Source organism: Ips typographus, linkage group LG8, assembly GCF_016097725.1.
Source record: "Ips typographus isolate SLU linkage group LG8, UJ_Ityp_2.0, whole genome shotgun sequence".
Lineage (NCBI taxonomy): Eukaryota > Metazoa > Arthropoda > Insecta > Coleoptera > Curculionidae > Ips > Ips typographus.
The window spans coordinates 8503254-8521694 of NC_138429.1; the positions used below are offsets into that span (position 1 = coordinate 8503254).

The following is an 18441-nucleotide window of genomic DNA, read 5'->3' on the forward strand; positions in this document are numbered from 1 at the left end:
TGATACACATTACGCATCAATAATTTTAAAGAAAACTACTGCTATTTACTAACCTTTTCGACACGCTTCTCTTCTTGCTAACAGATCGTCTGCTTCTGGAAGGACTCCTCCTGTCCCGACTGCGTTTCCGCGACTTGGAGCTGCGCTTCTTCCCGTCCGGTTCGCTGTCCGAACTGTCCTTGTTCGAGCGATAGTGGCGCTTCTTCTGTACGCTGTTCTCGCTCTTTCTGATTTCAAAGTCACGTTTCGAACTTACCGAACTCGACCGGGACCGGGCTTTGTCTTTGGAACGCGAACGAGACTTACTGCGAACAGATGAACGCGACTTAGAGCGGCCTCGCGAACGCGACCTGCTATTGGAACGTGCCGATCGGTTGTGGTCGGCCAGCGACATCAGCTTGGCTTGCAATTTGGATATTGGCTGACCTGAACTGTCCCTAATAAATGGATAACCCTTATTAATTGGTTACTCTTCTTGGATTATAATATTTTTTAAACAGTTTGGTATTAAAATGTGAATTTTTGTCCATAACAACTATATATCATATAGTAAACCATAAACCTGGACGACTTTGTTTATTATGATTGTGGTGTTATGGATAAAAATTAAGAAGGTGGGTAATCCCGGCATAAATTGTACCTTTGACACAGTTAAGTTAGATTATGTCATATTTAAGCCTCATACATTTCTTAGCACTTTCTGGGGTCAATCCCACAAATTAAAAAATTAGTTAGTTGAAAATAGAAAGTTAGAGTGCAAAAATAGTATACATCTTCAGATCGAAAGATGACTATTTAACGTAATTGTCAATAAGAAAAAGCGTTTTCTTCCCCTGCTATTAGTCAAAGATGTAAAAAAATCTATTATCGGAAATTCATTGTGAATCGGGAGGTCACTGACTGATCTCTGGGTTAGTCTGGGTACGCCTATTGTGCAACGCAACGTAGAGCAGTAGGTGACTAAGTGCCACACCCGAGTATCAGCCCTAGCAAAGGAAATAGTGTGGGCGTGTGAGCGACCTCATTTTGCTGACTGTGCTGGTTACTGGGTGTAACTACTAACACGGGTGTGACAATACCATTAGAATTTGTGGCGACTCACTTCGCACTCTTCGACACAGATGGCCCTACGCATCAAAAACTCTGCTAACATCAACCCGCATCGTCTGTCACGATTTAACTACATATAGCAGTTACAAGTCATCTTCAATCGTGTCTATAACTATGCCCAATATCAGGTGCACTTCGTGACATCATCTCGAATAACACGTTCTTCTTTCGGTGTGGTGCCTGTCTTCAGGCGTGGGCTATCTCCATGACCATTTGGTTGAATTGGTCTCTATCCGTCGCGACTCGGAATAGTTGTTCTACTCCCAGTCCGGTCCAATTTCTAATATTTCGCAGCCACTATAGCTTTTTGCGACCTATCCATCTTCTGCTTTCAACCTTTCCCTGAATAATCAGGCGAGGGATGTGATATTTATCACCTCGCATTATATGCCCGAAATAACTGACCTTTCTTGTTTTTATGGTGTTCAGGAGTTCTCGATCCTTATTCAGCTGTCCGAGTACCTCTTCATTACTGGTATGTGCAGTTCACGGGAGGATTCTCCAATAGCACCACATTTCAAACGCTTCTATTTTATTCACGATGTCAACTTTAAGCGTCCATGTCTCATGTCCGTACAAAAAAATGTCCCATACGTAACAGCGGAGTGTTCTTAATCGCGTCTGAACTGTGAGGTTTCTATTAGTGAGAGTTGGTTTCCATTTGCTGAATGCCCTACGTACCATTTCAATCCTCGCTCTTACCTCTTCGTCGCACGTTATGTCATTGTTCAGCCAGCTATCCAGATATTTGAAATGTGATACCAGTTCAATGTTGTGTCCGTTGATTGTAATCGGAATTGGTTCTATGTTTATTCTGCCCACAGTCATCCATTTCGTTTTCTTGATGTTTATATTAATACCCCATCTTCGACCAGCCTCGTGCACGTCGAAAGTCTTCCATGTTTTCTGCAATGATGGCAGTATCATCTGCGTACTTTACACAATTTTGCCACCTATCTTTACTCCCTCTCTCCTACCATATAAAGCCTCGCGAAATATGTTCTCTGAATAAAGGTTGAACAACAGGGGTGATAAAACACATCCCTGTCTTACTCCGCTTTTTATTGGTATTTCATCTGTAACGCTGTCATCTATCATAACTACTGCTGTTTGACTATGATACAGGTTTATCAAAAGGCGCATATCACGATAGTCTACGTTATATGATTTCAGGCATTCGAAAAGTTTTGTGTGTTTGACTCGATCAAACGATTTTTCGAAGCCAATAAAACATATATGGACATTTTTTCGAAACTCACAACTCTTTTGTAATAGTGCCCTCATGCAGAAAAGGGCTTCGCGTGTGCCTAGTCCGCTACGAAATTCAAATTGTTCTTTGCCAATATTGTGTTCACATTTGGCATAAATTCTGTTGAGGAGTATCTTTAAGAGTGTGACTCATTAGGCTAATTAATCGGAAGTCATTGCACCTGTTAGCTCTGTTGTATTTGGGTAAGGCGATGAAGATCGATTTCTGCCAGTCGCTGGGAAGTCTCCCAGTTTGATAGACCCGGTTAAAGAATGCCGTCAGAACAGATATGCTTTCGTCATCAAGTAGTTTTACCAGCTCTCTAGGAATTTCATCGGGTCTTGGAGTTTTTCGTGCTTTTGATTAGTGTATTGCTTTTTGAACTTCGGATTTGAATGAAGGAGAATGCTTGGACCGTGTTCTGACTGATTATATAGTCAGTAGATTTTCTATCGTTTCGCGGGTCTTCGAACAGTTGTTGGATATACTGTTGCCATTCATTACACTGATCTTCCTTTGTTAACAGCGCCTTTCCATCATTGTAATGCAGCACTGTTGTTTTTTTTTCTTTTATACAGGGTGTCCGGAAAATACTTGTACAACGTTTGACGACAGACTCCTGACGTCAAAATATGTCGATCTAAGCCGACTTAGTTATATCCAAAATTGTCTCGTTTAGCCGGTAGAGGGCGTCAAAAATTTGTAAAAATATTGGTTTTTTACTAAATTACGTGAAAACCTGCTAATGGATTTTAATGAATTTTAGTATGTAGACTAATACTATAAAATGACGTTTTCTAGTAGTATAGTCACCGGCTGTAAATAAGTGGAAGTGTTATAAAAGTGATATAATACGTCAACATTTCTCCTCATTTTTTATATGAACGGCGTTATGACAACCCAGATATTTTTGTCGAGTGACCGGAAGTATTTTGAAGCTATTTTACCTCTTTAATATTTCCCGGTGGATGAGCTGTTTCGCCAGAAAAAAAAAATTTACAATTACCTGCATACATCAAAGTAGGTATAATAAAGTTGAAATTATTTATTGTAAGAAACTAAGTAAACCAAAAACATTACTTAAGCAAATGTGTAAAATGACCGCCATCTTGCTGAATACACTTATCAATACTCTTTAAGAAATGAAATTGTACCCAATATTTTTACAAATTTTTGACGCCCTCTACCGGCTAAACGAGACAATTTTGGATATAACTAAGTCGGCTTAGATCGACATATTTTGACGTCAGGAGTCTGTCGGCAAACGTTGTACACGTATTTTCCGGACACCCTGTATATGCCAGAATGGTTGGAATAACACCAATATGAAAATAATACCAAAAGTCAAAATATACAAAACCTGTATTAGACCGGGGTTGATATACAAATGAGTTGACAACAAAAGAACGAAAAATATCCCTCGAACAACGGAAATGAAAATACTTAGAAACATCTCAGGGTACAGATTAAGAGACAGAAAAAAAAACTCAGACATAAGGCATGAAGACAAAACTCAAAGACCTCCAAAGAGATGGATAGAGTCGTAGTCTTCAGCATCTCAAGGGAGCTGAAAAATGGAAAATACAGGCCTACAATATGTGGAAGAATTAGAGGAAGAAGAACAATTCCAGTAAATTAATAACAAGTATTACCCGTATTTACTTGAATAATAGGAGATATATAGCAAGATTATCAAGGTTTTAAAGCACAACAAAAACAGCTATATAACAGTTCGGCCATGCCGGAGCCTAGATGAATCGTTCAATAAATTGCGAATAAGTAGCAACCCTTTCCATAAAACTGCTTCATATTGTTACGGTTCAATTTCTTCTTTAGGGGCTTACCTTTTAATTTTACAGTTTCTTCGATTTAATTTGTTTACTATTGAAGTTTGAGGTTAGGTCCTTTCATTCTAAATTTTCATTAGTTTTGTTTTCCAAGTCAGGGGAAAGTTTTCTTTTTGGTCAAATACAATTTTATTGAAATGTGCTATGCTAGCCATTTGAGTCCAGAGGGGACCACCTACCCCTTTAAGATCAACTAAAGGTATCTATAGCTTTTTTGGGGACAATCAGGGTTCATTCATTTACATCTTTGCCTTAAGGGTCCTTGGTTAGGGCAAAACGCCAGGGTTACGTGAATGAGCCCGTAGGGTCTGACATCCGGGTCCGCAGCCGCAGGAACTGCCTGAATCCAAATTGTAGCCTGAACAGATTACTGTAGATTCCCACTGCATAGTTTGGTCGTGGGACAGGGATTCGTTTTGGGCCTCCAAAGTCGGGTTGTCAAGGAAGCCTATTTACCTAACCTAACTAACCACTTTTAATAAGTTCTCCTTTAACTGGTAATTCTTGTGGCCATCTGAATTAATAGTATTGGATTTTTACCATTGATTACCTTACATTATCTTTGTCACTTTTGAGATTCAGATTCGCTGATAACTTTAACTAGATTTAATTGACTTAATTCTTATTATCTGATTTAATCATTAGCTTTAATTTAGTTAATTTTTAACTGATTGCTCTTGTACTGTATTGTGGCCGATCAAGCTATTTTTGTCAATATATTTAATTGAATCTTACTCCAGGGGGTCTATTCTTGAAAGCAGCGAACGGAATTCTCTAGAGAAGTGTTGATAGAATGTGACAGAAGAAGCTGACAATGCCGAATTTTTGTCACATTCTTCTGACTTTCCTCTTGATAAGTCATTTCCCTCGTTTCAAGAATACGCACCCCGTTGATTTAATGCTCAGGTCACAGGGTCCTTTTAAGCTAGTTATCATCATGATTAGCTTGCTTTATTCACAGCTGCATTGGTTATAGTAAGTATCACGTAAGTGTAATTATTTTGTGGATATCTTTTGCTCTGTAATACTTTGGATTCATATGGTTATATTGACGTCAGCATTGAGGACTCACGGGTAAACTGGCTCCGCGAAAAGGGTGTTTTATTTAGTTTTATAATAATGTCTTAACTCACTGATGACGTACAACGGCCGAATTAATACCGGCGACTATAGGTAGCATTGCACTGCAAACTGCAAGTGACAATTTGGCAACTTCTTATCGTCTATTGGTCAACAGCTTACTACGTCATACTGGCGGGCTTTTTAAACAATGTAGTTTTTTAAAACTTTTTTTTTCGGATTTAAAGTGAATATTTTCAAAAATAAAAAAATAGGTGTATTAATATGTAGGTTGTAGTTCTTAAATATGAAATCAAAAAAATCATTAAGGAACCCCCATTCTCACACCATGTATGTCCATAATGAACATTTTAGGACTTATCATGTAAAAACTAGTAAGAAGTAAGTTTTAATTTTCGAAAGTAGACCGCAAGATAAAATATGTCTAGTAAACGAGAAAACAACTTACGTGTTTTCCTTTTCGCCATTCTGATCACGCCCAACATCAGCATTGCCATTGTTCCTTATATCGTCCTGATTCTTGACAGACCTGGGGTTAGAGCGGCTTCTAGAACGTTGCTTTTTCACACGTTCCTTCGAGTTAGTGATGAAACTTCTGCTACGCGACTTTCTGCCTCTGCTTTCTGATCTCCTGGTTCTGCTCCTGACAAAAATAAAAGTATAATGCTTCAGAACCACTAAAACACACGTAGAACGTAGTTTGTTGTAAAAGCAGCAAGCTGAAACTGACCAATCACAAACTACACATTGCGCTAAAGATTGCGCATGTAGCGCAACATGTGGATTTAAGATACGAGTCCACTGGATACATTTTTGTATCGCAACAATGTTGTACAAGACGCTGGAAACTCATTTTCCTGTTACAAAACATGTTTTTTCCACTACTAACATGATAAACATACCACTATTGACCGATTAGTAACTTGAGAAATTAGATTTCTCTACCTCAATCGTCATTGTTGACCCAGGTCAAAAATATAGTCTAATCTCTAGTTCTAGTCTGGCACAAACACAAAAGAAAAAAAATATTGACCTAGGTAAATAATAATGTCAATGTCTATTTAGTCCGGATTTCTAGAAATTTTGTTTGTTGTAAATAATAAAAGCAACCAAACTTTGACATCTAATGTGAACGTTTTACCCAAAAACACGTCATTTGACAGATTTTTTTAATGCTTTTTTCTTCCTTTTGTGCTTAATTTAGTTTTTTGTGCTTATTTGCTGCTATTTTTTGTATGGTTTTAAGTTGAATAGGCTAATTTACAATTGCAATAGCTATATTAAGATATTGAAGGCTTCTGAGAGACAAACACATACCAATTCTGTTGCAAAATGGGTCATTTTACAAATTTAAACTGACTAAATAATTTCCAAATGCTCCGAAGTAGTCTAAAAAATTGTAAAAACATTTCAGAACACTATAGAAGCTCCAAAATGCCTTGCAAAAGCTTCAAAACAGCCTAGAAGCTTCCAAATGCTTTTCAACTTATCTACAGAAGCTCTCGAAAGATTTCAAGACAGTCTAAAAGCTTCTGTATGCTTCTTGAGCAGTTTAACAGCTTCGTCTAAAGAGAACCGTCTACAAGGTTTTAAATGCGTTAACAGCAGTCTAGAACCTTCAATGCCCTTTAAACTGTTCAAGCACTTTCCAAATGATCCTAAAGTAGTCTAAAAAGGTTTTAAAACACTACAGAAACTTCAAAATGCTTCTTAAGCAGTTGAAAGCCTTCCAAAAGCTTTTAAAACAGTCTAAAGGTTGAAATGATCTTCAACTAGTCTAGAAGCTCTCAAAAAATTCCAATGCAGCCTAAAAGCTTCCGTATGCTTCTAAAGCAGTTTAAAAGCTTCCACAAGTTTCTAGAACCCTCCATAAGTTTTCAAATGCTTTAAAAACAGTCCATGCTTTTTAAACTCTTCAGAAACCTTCCAAATGCTCCTAAGCTAATCAAAAAAGGTTTTAAAACACTACAGAAACTCCAAAATACTTCTAGTAGTCGAAAGCTTTTAAAACAGTCTAAAAGCTCTCAAAACATTTCAAGACAGTCTAAAAGTTTCAGTATGCTTTTAAAACAGTTTAAAAGGTTTCAAAAGTTTCTAGAACCGTCTTCAAGATTTCAAATGCCTTAAAAGCAGTCCAGAACCTTCAATGTTCCTAAAGTAGTCTAAATAGATTTCAAAATACTACAGAAACTACAAAATGTTTCTAAAACATTCGGAAACCTTTCAAAACAATCTAGAAGCTTTCAAAAGCTTTTAAAACAGTCTAAAAGATTCCAAATACTCTTTAACTAGTCTAGAAGATTCCAAAAAATTTTAGAACCGTCCAAGAATTTCCAAATGCCTCTAAAGCATTCCAGAACTTTCAATATGCTCTTTAAACTGTCCAAAAATCTTTCAAATACTCCTCAATTAGTTTAAAAAGGTTTTAAAATACTCCGGAAACTCCAAAATGCTTCCCAAGCAGCCGAAAGCCTTCCAAAACGATCTAATAGATTCCAAATGCTCTTCAACTAGTCTACAAGCTCCTAAAAGGTATCAAAACAGTCTAAAAGCTTCCAAAAAACTCTAGAACTGTCCAAAAACCTTCCAGCTCCTTAAGTAATTCAAAAAATGTTTTCAAAACAGTCTAAAATCTTCCTTGACTCAAAAAAAGAAAAAACTTTGCATCTCTGAAAGTTTTGTTCTTTTTTTTAAAGCTTTTTTACACATTTTTATGCTGTTTTGAGGAAAATAGTTTTGCTTTTTAATCCGGACTCTAAATTCATTACTGTCAAAGTTATCAACATCCGTATTCCACTCTGTTACATCCAGTATAGTCAGTCTTCAAATAAATACATAACTATCAACTAGTGTCATCTGCATACTATATATAACTAAGAGTTGGCAAATTGTTGACAAATAACATGAACAAGAGAGGACCCAGAATGCAACCTGCGCCAATCGCACTTTCCAATATTTCTATAATTAAAAAATAAAATTGCAACATTTTAAAAATTAATTATGACTATGATACTGGCTCCTTATTTTTTAAAATTTGCACAAATTAAATACAAATTGAATTGCAGTTGCAATAATTGCAAGTCTGATATAACGTAATGAACAAGCGAAAATAACGTCATTTAATTAGTTGTGTTTATGTGGGGTGTAATCTAATGCCAATTGGATCTGGCAGTCTAAGCTCATGAGATGAAATAACAAATAACGGAAAACAACGAGTGCTGTAAACCTTTAAAATTAAGATGGCTGATATTAAAAATGCAAAAATAGAAAAAAAAAGGGTACAATTCCGCCATTGGATCTTGTTGGTAACGTTACAAAGCTTGAAATGAGACCTTTTTAAAGATGTTATTTTCGACTATGCTTTCCATTAGAAAAAAGTAAGTATGTCATATGTCAAAAATTACAAGTGTCAGAAACAATCTGATCAGCTTACCTTGTTTAGTTCATAAATATGTACCACTTTTATCTGAACATCATCTTTCTACAAGCAACAATAAAACGGCTAGATGAGACGAGAGATAAAACTGCAATATTTCCCTATTTAACCAACTTTCTGAGATCCCTTCACTAAACATAAAAAGCTCATTCTGTAGAGGATTCTGTGGATTCCAGGAGACGAGCAAATATTCATGAATTTCGCTAAACTTCAATGTCGGAAAACAATCCATCGTACACAATTAATTTACCTTGATCTGCTGGTAGATTTTCGATCTCTGCTTCTCGAATCTCTGGTTGGACTTCTCGATTTCCTATCCCGGCTCCTTGATTTTCGGTTTTTGTTGCGTTCATTCCTGTCTCTCGAACCCCTGTCTCTGCTGCGTCTCTCTTTGCTTCTCGAAGAACGCCTCTCGGCAGTCCGCGACCGTTTGTCCCGGCTTCGCGACTTTCGATCCCGGCTAGAACTGCGCTTCTTATTCGGTCTCACGCTGCTTCGTCCGCGACTTAAGGACCGTTTTGCGCCTCGCGAACGGCTTCGACTACGTCTCGATCGCGATCGATCTCGATATTTACGCTCTTTTTCGGATTTATCGCGTTCGCGAGTTTCTCTTTCTCGATCTTCTTTTTCCTGAAACGAAAAAACATGAAAATTCAATGTATTTTCAATTGTGTAAATATACTATTTTAAGGTACAATTCTTTACCTTTTTTTTGGCCATTTCTTCTCTTTTTTGATCAATTAGTATATCCGGAATTCCAGTGGGATTCTCCTGGGCTGATATCAAGAGAGCCCACAGCTCAGCCATAAACTCTCGAGCATTTTTCCCTTGGAGAAAACCCGTCAAATTTATTTGGATTTTTTTTGGATCAGGAAACTGAAAACAACAAAGTGAATAAGTAAGAAACCCTAACCTAACTACAAAGGTTAAATGGAAATCGTTTCCAGCATTTAATGGGCAATCCCATACCGTTGTAACAACAATTTTTGCTTCGTTTGTGACTTATTTTCGAAAAACCAAAACCTAGCATTTTTAAGTGCTGTAGGTATTAACCCTAATTTGAACAATTTTTTAATTTGCCTTAAACATTATTTTTGCCTTAAGCAACATTGTAAGGACTATTTTCCTATGTAGATCGTTTTCAACAAGATGTTGGAAACAGCAGTAAAAATTCAGTTACAAGATCATTGTGACAGGAGTAGCATTGTTGTGGAGAACCAATCGGTCTTTCGTGAGTGTCATTCTTGTGAAACTGTTGTAGTTAATTTATGTGATATTTTTAAAAAAGAGTTGGACGTTGGTAACTTTGTGTTGGCGGCGTTTTAGAAGAGCCTTCAAGACAGTTGACAGCAAAATTTTAAAAAAAAAATTGCATTGTATGGGTTTGAGCGGTACGGTTCGAGTCTTATTTGTCTAACAGACATCATTCTGGGAATTTATATTGATGAATTTTTAGACTGGTCTCATCATATTGAATATCTTAATAATAAACTTAATAAAGTTTGCTACTGTATTCGTGTAGTCTCTAAATATCTGGATGACGCAGCCAAGAGAACACTCTACTTTGCGAATTTCGAAGGAGAAATGAAATATGGTATTATTTTTTGGGGAATAAAATTTAAAGCTCAAAACATTTTCGTTACTCAAAAGCGAATATTAAGAATAATTTATAAAATGTCACCATTACAATCTTGCCGAGGAGTATTTAAGTCTAAAAGACTGCTTACTGTTTACGCTTTATACATATATGAAATAGTTATGTTCGTTTTTAAAAACCAAGCTGAATTTGTATCAAATTATCCTACTCGCACAAGTGGCATTCCTTATCCGAAACATAGGCTGGCATTGTTTGAAAAAGGTGTATATTATATGGGCATCAAATGTTATAATAAATTAAATGTTGATATTAAGAAGATTACTGTAGAAAAAATGTTTAAAAGAAAATTAAAAACGTTTCTTATAGATCTCGAACCATATAGTCTTCAGGATTATTTTAGTTAGTCACATAAGATTGGGGTAGTTTTTGTGTGGGTAGTTTTTGTGACGTCATTTAATTTTATTTTATACATCTTTGTGTAACTCAATGTAATTATGAAATAAAGCATACTAAACTAAACTAATCAAAGAGAAAAGTATATGAATAGCATGTCTGATCCTTTGTGTGTTCAACATGGAGTACCACAGGGAACTGTCTTGGGGCCATTGCTGTTCTTGCTTTATGTCAATGACATAGTTGGGGCTGTGGATCGGTGTTGCATCGAGCTGTTCGCAGATGTTACAATGAAATACATATCTGGGAGTAACTTGAATCTTATGCAGACGAACGTAAACCACGATTTGAAAAATATAGATGGCTATGTAAAAATAAGCTTAGTGTCAATCCACTCAAGTCAAAAGTAGGTTGAGAAACGTCTCCTTGGAGCAGCTCGATGTAATTATGAATGGCACCAGGATTGAGTACGAAAGTCAAATAAAGTATCTGGGAGTCATTTTTGATGAACTAAAAAAAGACGAACAAGAATGAAGTTTCACAATACAATCACAAAAAGGTAGGGGGGGGGGAGGAGCAAAGGATATGTGCTTGTGGACAACAGGATTCAGGGGGGAACGAGCAAAACCTGTGCAACAAGGACGAGAGACTGTCGCAAAAAATATCTGAGTCAGCCGCTACACAGTTATAGCTGTAACAGGCTTTGTGTATAGGGTCTTGGGATAGGATGTTGGACCTTGCAAATGCCAATGAAAAAGTTGGTTGTTGCCTGACCGCCGTACGAGGAATATTAAACGAAACCCGCTCTAACAAGTATGGGCAGTCTATTTTAGAGTTGGTAAGTTTATAGAGAAACGAGAGTGACTGCAATTCCCGACGTATAGCTAGAGGAAGTTCTGAAAACCTAAGAGGAATACGGTTATGCTCCACACCCCTTTCTGGGTATACATTATCCTCTCTAAACATCAAGTATTTTAGGAATCTTCTTTGCACGGACTCAGGAGTTTGAATGTGGGAGTTGTATTATATAGGGGACCACACTATTGAACCGTAATCCAATTTTGATCTTAGATAGGAGTTATACAGCACTTTGATAGTATCCTGGTTAGCAAAAAGTTTGCAGTTTCTCAAAACAAAGCCCAGAGTTTTAGAGGCGCTGGCAGCCACTTGTTGATGTGAGGAATAAAAGAGAATTTGGCATCGAAAACCACTCCCAGGTCCTTTATAGTGGACAGTCTGTCAAGGGTGGATTCGCACAATGTATAATTAAATTGTACGAGGGTTCTATTTCGTGAGTAAGAGACTGCGTTACATTTCGAGATGTTGAGGTTTTGACTGACTGAGAACGGATATGCTGTGTTGCAAGAGGGTGCAATCGGCCGAAGTATCGATGCGATTAAATATTTTTATGCCGTCAGCATACGGCAGTGTCCTGCAGTTGAGTGTTGAAATTAGATCGTTTATAAAAAGCTTGATAAGTAAAGGGCCCAGGTTAGAACACTGAGGTACGCCAGAAGTAGGAATAAACATGTCCGATCTAAAGCCCTCAAGAGGTAAGATTTCAACAATGAAACCAAGTTGTCGGAGCAACCAAAATGCTCAGAAACTTTCTGGAGTAAAAGGGAGTGGTCAATCTGGTCAAACGCCTTGCCAAAGTCCGTTGTATAACTGTATTGCGGCCCCTCATCTCAAGTTTTGTTCTGCTCTTTTGTACGGTCTACCTGGTTTTAAGATAAATCAGATCCAGATTGTGCAAAATCGAGCAATGAGGTGCATATTGCGATGCAACAAGTATACTCCCATCGTAACAATGTCCACGATTTTAAGCATGTTACCTGTCCAGAAAATGATTGTATTTGTGTTTAAATTAAAAAATGGACTGTTACCACCCTATACAGGGTAATTCAAATTCGACCCTGACCATTGGGATCTCGGAAACTATAGGAGATACCAGAAAGTTTAAATTGGGGCAAAGTTGCGCAATGTAAAGCTCAACCAAATGCAGTTTTAAAAATTTCGATTTTCCGAGTACTTCCGAAGATATCCGAAAAAAACTGAAAATTTGATTTTTTGTTTTTATTTATTTCTAATCTTATTTGAAGAGATATTCCAAAACTAAAAGCACCTTTTCTCAGCTATTCGATGATGGATTCAAATTTGCCATACGACGTTTCGTTTTTTGGCAGCCATCATCAACTTTCTTTTTTCTTATGGGCGCCATATTGGATTTTTAGCCCACCAAATAGTACGTTTTATTCTGATTTTAGTGATGTATAATAACTTATGATTTGCTTCATAAATAACAAAATAATTCAATAAAAACTATTTTTACTTTAGTTATTGGCTTTGAGTTAATGGGCAGTTTCATAAAATGTCATTATTTGACAGTACTTGTCAAACACGATAATTCGGATGATCATTAGAGCTTTTACCTTAGTTAGCTTTGAGTTAATGAGACGTTTTATGAAGATTACTTGGTAGTACTTGTCACACGCAATTGGCCTGAACATAGTTAGTCACAAAGGTGTACACGTGACTTAAACCGGTTTATTTTCACTCGAAGAGCTTAGGCCACTCGCTACGCTTGTGGACCTAGTTGTTCTTTTCGTGAATAAAAAATGGTTTAAGTCACTTGCTGCAAAGTAACTATTAAATCACTCTGAATGACATTCGCCTATTTACAGATGCAAACAAACAAACATCAATGTTACATCTACGGAGCGCGGTGCAAATTTAATAGAACTGTAATTTTAGTTTTTTTTTTAATATAAGAGGTCGAAATTTAATAAAATACTGTATAAGACACGTGACTTAAACCGGTTTATTCACTCGAATAAATATGAATGAATAAAAAATGGTTTGTCACTTCCAAAATAAATAACTATAAACTTGCACTTAACATTATAAAAAATTGAAATTTGGCAAAAAATGAAGTTCCTAAAATGATGATCTTTCTCTTGGAAACATAAATAAGCCTTTTAAGTTAGAGATAATGCTAACAAATCTCTTTTTCTGATTAACCTAAATAGTTCAGCAATGCTTGTATAGTAATAACATTTTCTGCGGGGGTTTCTTTTCTAGATACATTTTTAACTATGATTGACGCTCTATGATCGTCCGAATTATCGTGTTTGACAAGTACTGTCAAACAATGACATTTTTTAAAACGGCCCATTAACTCAAAGCCAATAACTAAAGTAAAAATAGTTTTTATTGAATTATTTTGTTATTTATGAAGCAAATCATAAGTTATTATACATCACTAAAATCAGAATAAAACATACTATTTGGGGGGCTAAAAATTCAATATGGCGCCCATAAGAAAAAAGAAAGTTGATGATGACTGACAGAAAACGAAACATCGTGTGGCAAATTTGAATCCATCATCGAATAGCTAGGAAAAAGTGGCAATGAAAAGATGCTTTTAGTTTTGGGATATTTCTTCAAATAAGGTTAGAAATAAATAAAAACAAAAAATCAAATTTTCAGTTTTTTTCGGATATCTTCGGAAGTACTCGGAAAATCAAAATTTTTAAAACAGCATTTGGTTGAGCTTTATATTGCGCAACTTTGCCCCAATTTACACTTTCTCGTATCTCTTATGGTTTCTGAGACCCCAATGGTGAGGGTCGAATTTGAATTACCCTGTATATGCAAGCGGATCAAATCTTTTAACGAAGTCCACAGTTACAGCACGAGAAACTGTTCTGAGTGGAAATTGTAGAACAACACATATGTTCAATTCAGTATTGTACAAAGGCCTTCAAGATTTTAATATGTTGCCTAATGTAATAAAAAACTGTGATAATTTGAACAATTTTAAAAGAGCCCTAAGACAACATGTTGTAATTTAAGTGTTTTAGCTTGATTTTGTTTAATGTTTTCACTTTTTAATTCGTTACTTGTTTTTAAACAGGTCCATATTTGTCCATTTTATTTTTACATTAATTTTAATATTTTTATATTTGCATGATTTGTTATTGTGTTTATTTTTATAGCTACATGCTAAATAAATACCATTATTAATATTATTATTATTAAACTTATTGAATTCGCTGCAAGAATACAAAACTGAAAGAATTTAATCAAAATTCGAATACTGAGACTAGTAATGGTTGGGAACTCTCTCAATTTCCATGGAATCAATCTCCTCAAAACCCTGAATTATTAAAGGACTATCTGTTTATCTTTACTGTCCCTAAATTTACGAAAAACTGTTGATACAAAAGTTATAGGAAAAATGAAAAAATACACAACTGTGATTTTAGAAAACAATAAAATCACAGTCTTTAAATGCCAACAATTTTAATGGACTTTTGTTTTAAAAAAAAGTATACAGGGAGAGCCATTTAGACCTTAATAAACTGTGACCAAAATGGTTTGATTTTAGGAATCCAAACAAGCAAATAAAAACAGTTTTATTGATGCAGTATTTTCAATAAAAAAATCAATAAATGTAGCAAAATCTCATAAAGAAAAAGTACATAAAGTCGTATTAACAGAAAATGATTAGAAGCAATTTTGAATTTATAAGAATCTACAGTGTGTTCCATTTAAAATAACCAAGTTGCTGCTACTTTTTTGTAGAAGTAGCAATGTGACAATGATGATGACTCATTACCTGAAGACACTAATTTTCAGAAGAATCACACCTTAAGATCTCCATAAAAATTTTAAAAGTTATCATCTACTACTGGACACCCTGTATTTCATAAACATCAAACATGTTTTTAACAGGGTTGGACTGATTTAAATTGTGATTTTAATCATGATTTAAATCACCTGATATTTTATATAAAAATTACGTTTTAAATCTAAAATTCTAATTTTGTAATTAGACTCACAAAATAAAGTAAAACAAAGATTCTTTTAAAACAAAACCGGAACAAAATGAATTAAGCACTTATCTACTAACTAAAAACTAAATATTCTCTATTCCAAAGCTGTTTCTTATATCAGAGTGTGCAAATCCAAAGTTTGCACTGACATTTTGAACAAAACACTGGAAAACTGAGTAGAAAAATTAAATCTACTGGTTTTATGCAATAAACAAGTAAAGTTTTACCAATTAATGATTTTCTTTGCAGAAAATCGGTGATTTTTTATTTTTTCAATAAAATTTTGCCCAACCCTGGTGTTTGACATCTGTTATAGCTTAAGCTAAGTTTTAAAACTAAGCTTTACATGCATGTGCTATATTTTGTTTTGAAATGGTGTTAGTAAAGTAAAAATCCACTTACTCTCTCATCCAACTGATTATACACAAAGTCCACAACTACATCATCATCAATTTTTAATATTTCAGTTAGCTTGTCTTGAATCCAGGGCTTGATGACGTCCAATTTGATTTTGGACATATCCACCTGAAATTATTACAAAAATTTACAAACCCTTGAGCACTATACAGGGTGATAGTAATGATTCATTACATCACTCACTTATAGTTAGGTAATGAGTCCGGATTTCTAGAAATTTTGTAAATAAAATAAAATCAACCACACCTTGATATCTAATGTAAACGATTTACGCAAAAACACGTCATTTGACAGATTTTATTGATTTTTTCTTCTTTTTGTGCTTATTTGCTGCCATTTTTTGTATGGTTTTCTTTTGTAAAGGTTAATTTACAATTTCAATAGCTATATTGAGATATTGAAAGCTTCTGAGAGACAAAAACATACCAATTATCTGTTGCAAAATGGTTAACCATATGCTCTGACATAATCTAAAAAATTGAAAAACATTTCAAAACACTATAGAAGCTCCAAAATGCCTTGCAGAAGCTTACAAAACAGCCTAGAAGCTTCCAAAAGCTTTTCCACTTATCTATAGAAGCTCTCAAAAGATTTCAAGAAAGTCTAAAAGCTTCTGTATGCTTCTAGAGCAGTTTAACAGCTTCGTCTAAAGATAATCATCTACAAGGTTTCAAATTGCTTAAAAGCAGTCCAGAACCTTCAATGCTCCTAAAGTAGTCTAAAAAGACTTCAAAACACTACAGAAACTCCAAAATGTTTCTAAAACAGTCAGAAACCTTTCAAAACAATTGAGAAGCTCCCAAAAGCTTTTACAACAGTCTAAAAAATTCCAAATACTCTTTAACTAGTCTAGAAGCATCCAAAAAATTTTAGAACCGTCTAAGAATGTCCAAATGCCTCTAAAGCATTCCAGAACCTTCAATATGCTACTTAAACTGTCCAAAAACCATCCAAATACTCAAGTAGTTTAAAAAGGTTTTAAAACAGTTCATGAACTCTAAAATGTTTCTAAAACAATCGGAAACCTTTCAAAACAATCTAGAAGCTCCCAAAAGCTTTTAGAACAGTCTAAAAGACTCCAAATACTCTTTAACTAGTCTAGAAGCTTCCAACAAATTTTAGAACCGTCTAAGAATTTCCAAATGCCTCTACAGCATTCCAGAAACTTCAATATGCTCTTTAAACTGTCCAAAAACCTTCCAAATACTCCTCAAGTAGTTTAAAAAGCTTTTAAAACACTACGGGACCTCAAAAATGCTTCCCAAACAGTCCAAAATGGTCTAAAAGATTCCAAATGCTCTTCAACTAGTCTAGAAGCTCCCAAAAGGTATCAAAACAGTCTAAAAGCTTCCAAAAAATTTCCAAATGCTTAAAAATTTCCTTGACTCAAAAAAAAATAAAAACTTTGCATCTCTGAAAGAGTTTTGTTCTTTTTTTAAAGGTTTTTTGAGGAAAACAAGATCTTTTTTCATGATTTTAGTGCTTTTTAATCCTGACTCTAGTAATGAAGAATTTTACCAAAAAATCAATTAAGACTTCTTACCTTCTGACTTAAACAATCGCTAAACTTCATTTGTTTTAGAAGTTTCTTCTCCTTGTCGCTAAAGCGATTGTCTTGCTCAGTGGTGGTTCCCTGAAATGAAAATTTAAAATTAATGAAACAATTTATACAACAAATATTTTTCTCTAGTTACTTTTGTTCCCAAATTATATTTTTCAGCTAATATGATACAGGGTGGTGATACAAGAGGGATATGGTAGGTAAGATGCTTATGGAGCAGAGTTCTCAAAATTTGATGGTTATAATCTACTTCTACAACATTTTGTTGGGACAAATTTGGCAACTGAATTAAGGGCTTTAAAAAAATATGGCAACTAAGGGTTTAACAACCGATTTAGTTGTGGACAACTGTTTTAAGAACTGTACCATTTATGATACAATTATGGCTTTTTCTCATCTCCTTCAAGCTCTACTAAGGCAAGACATCATTTGCCCCAAAGAAACCTATTAAAAAAGGCTTAAAAAAAATCAAACTAAAAACTTACCGACCACAAAGACATGCTTGGGATTTACTTCTCTATAATTTTAGAAAATAACAGTTGCTGTCAATATGTTCTGGAAGTGTCCTTATGGTAGGTTTCGTTGAGCTACGAAGATGAGCATATTTAATATATTATAACAGATCTGACAAACTTTTAAAAAGGTCAAAAAATTAAACTTTAAATATTAACGTACCAATTAAGTGAACTCATAAAACTTCTTTAAACTAATCTCTTTTATTTGTATACCTAACTTTCTATTCAATTTAAACTCAAAAGACATGGGTGATTACTGTTTATTCTACTTATTTCCTTAAAAAAAGCAGGACTGTACACAAGAAGCTGATTAGAAAAGATAACCTTACAATACTGTAGGCAATAGAAAAAAACGAAACTAGGTGGTAGAACAGCAAAAAACTAAAAAGTACAATCAC

General features: G+C 35.0%; 1 protein-coding gene across 4 annotated transcripts in view; it reads right to left on the minus strand.

Annotated features, from left to right (window-relative positions):
* Positions 1–18441, minus strand: part of LOC145733015 (uncharacterized) — a 29547-nt gene that overhangs the window by 10788 nt on the left and 318 nt on the right. Inside the window, exons 2-8 of one of the 4 annotated variants that reach the window (XM_081985612.1) lie at positions 17511–17600; positions 15953–16075; positions 9428–9598; positions 8973–9352; positions 5735–5929; positions 257–437; positions 54–205 (exon numbers count right to left, since the gene is read on the minus strand). In XM_081985612.1, the coding sequence (XP_081841738.1) occupies positions 54–205; positions 257–437; positions 5735–5929; positions 8973–9352; positions 9428–9598; positions 15953–16075; positions 17511–17600 (1292 nt within the window). Of the gene's footprint in view, positions 1–53; positions 438–5734; positions 5930–8972; positions 9353–9427; positions 9599–15952; positions 16076–17510; positions 17601–18013; positions 18116–18441 lie in introns of all 4 variants that reach the window. The other 3 variants (XM_081985610.1, XM_081985611.1, XM_081985609.1) reach the window with 3 other exon arrangements.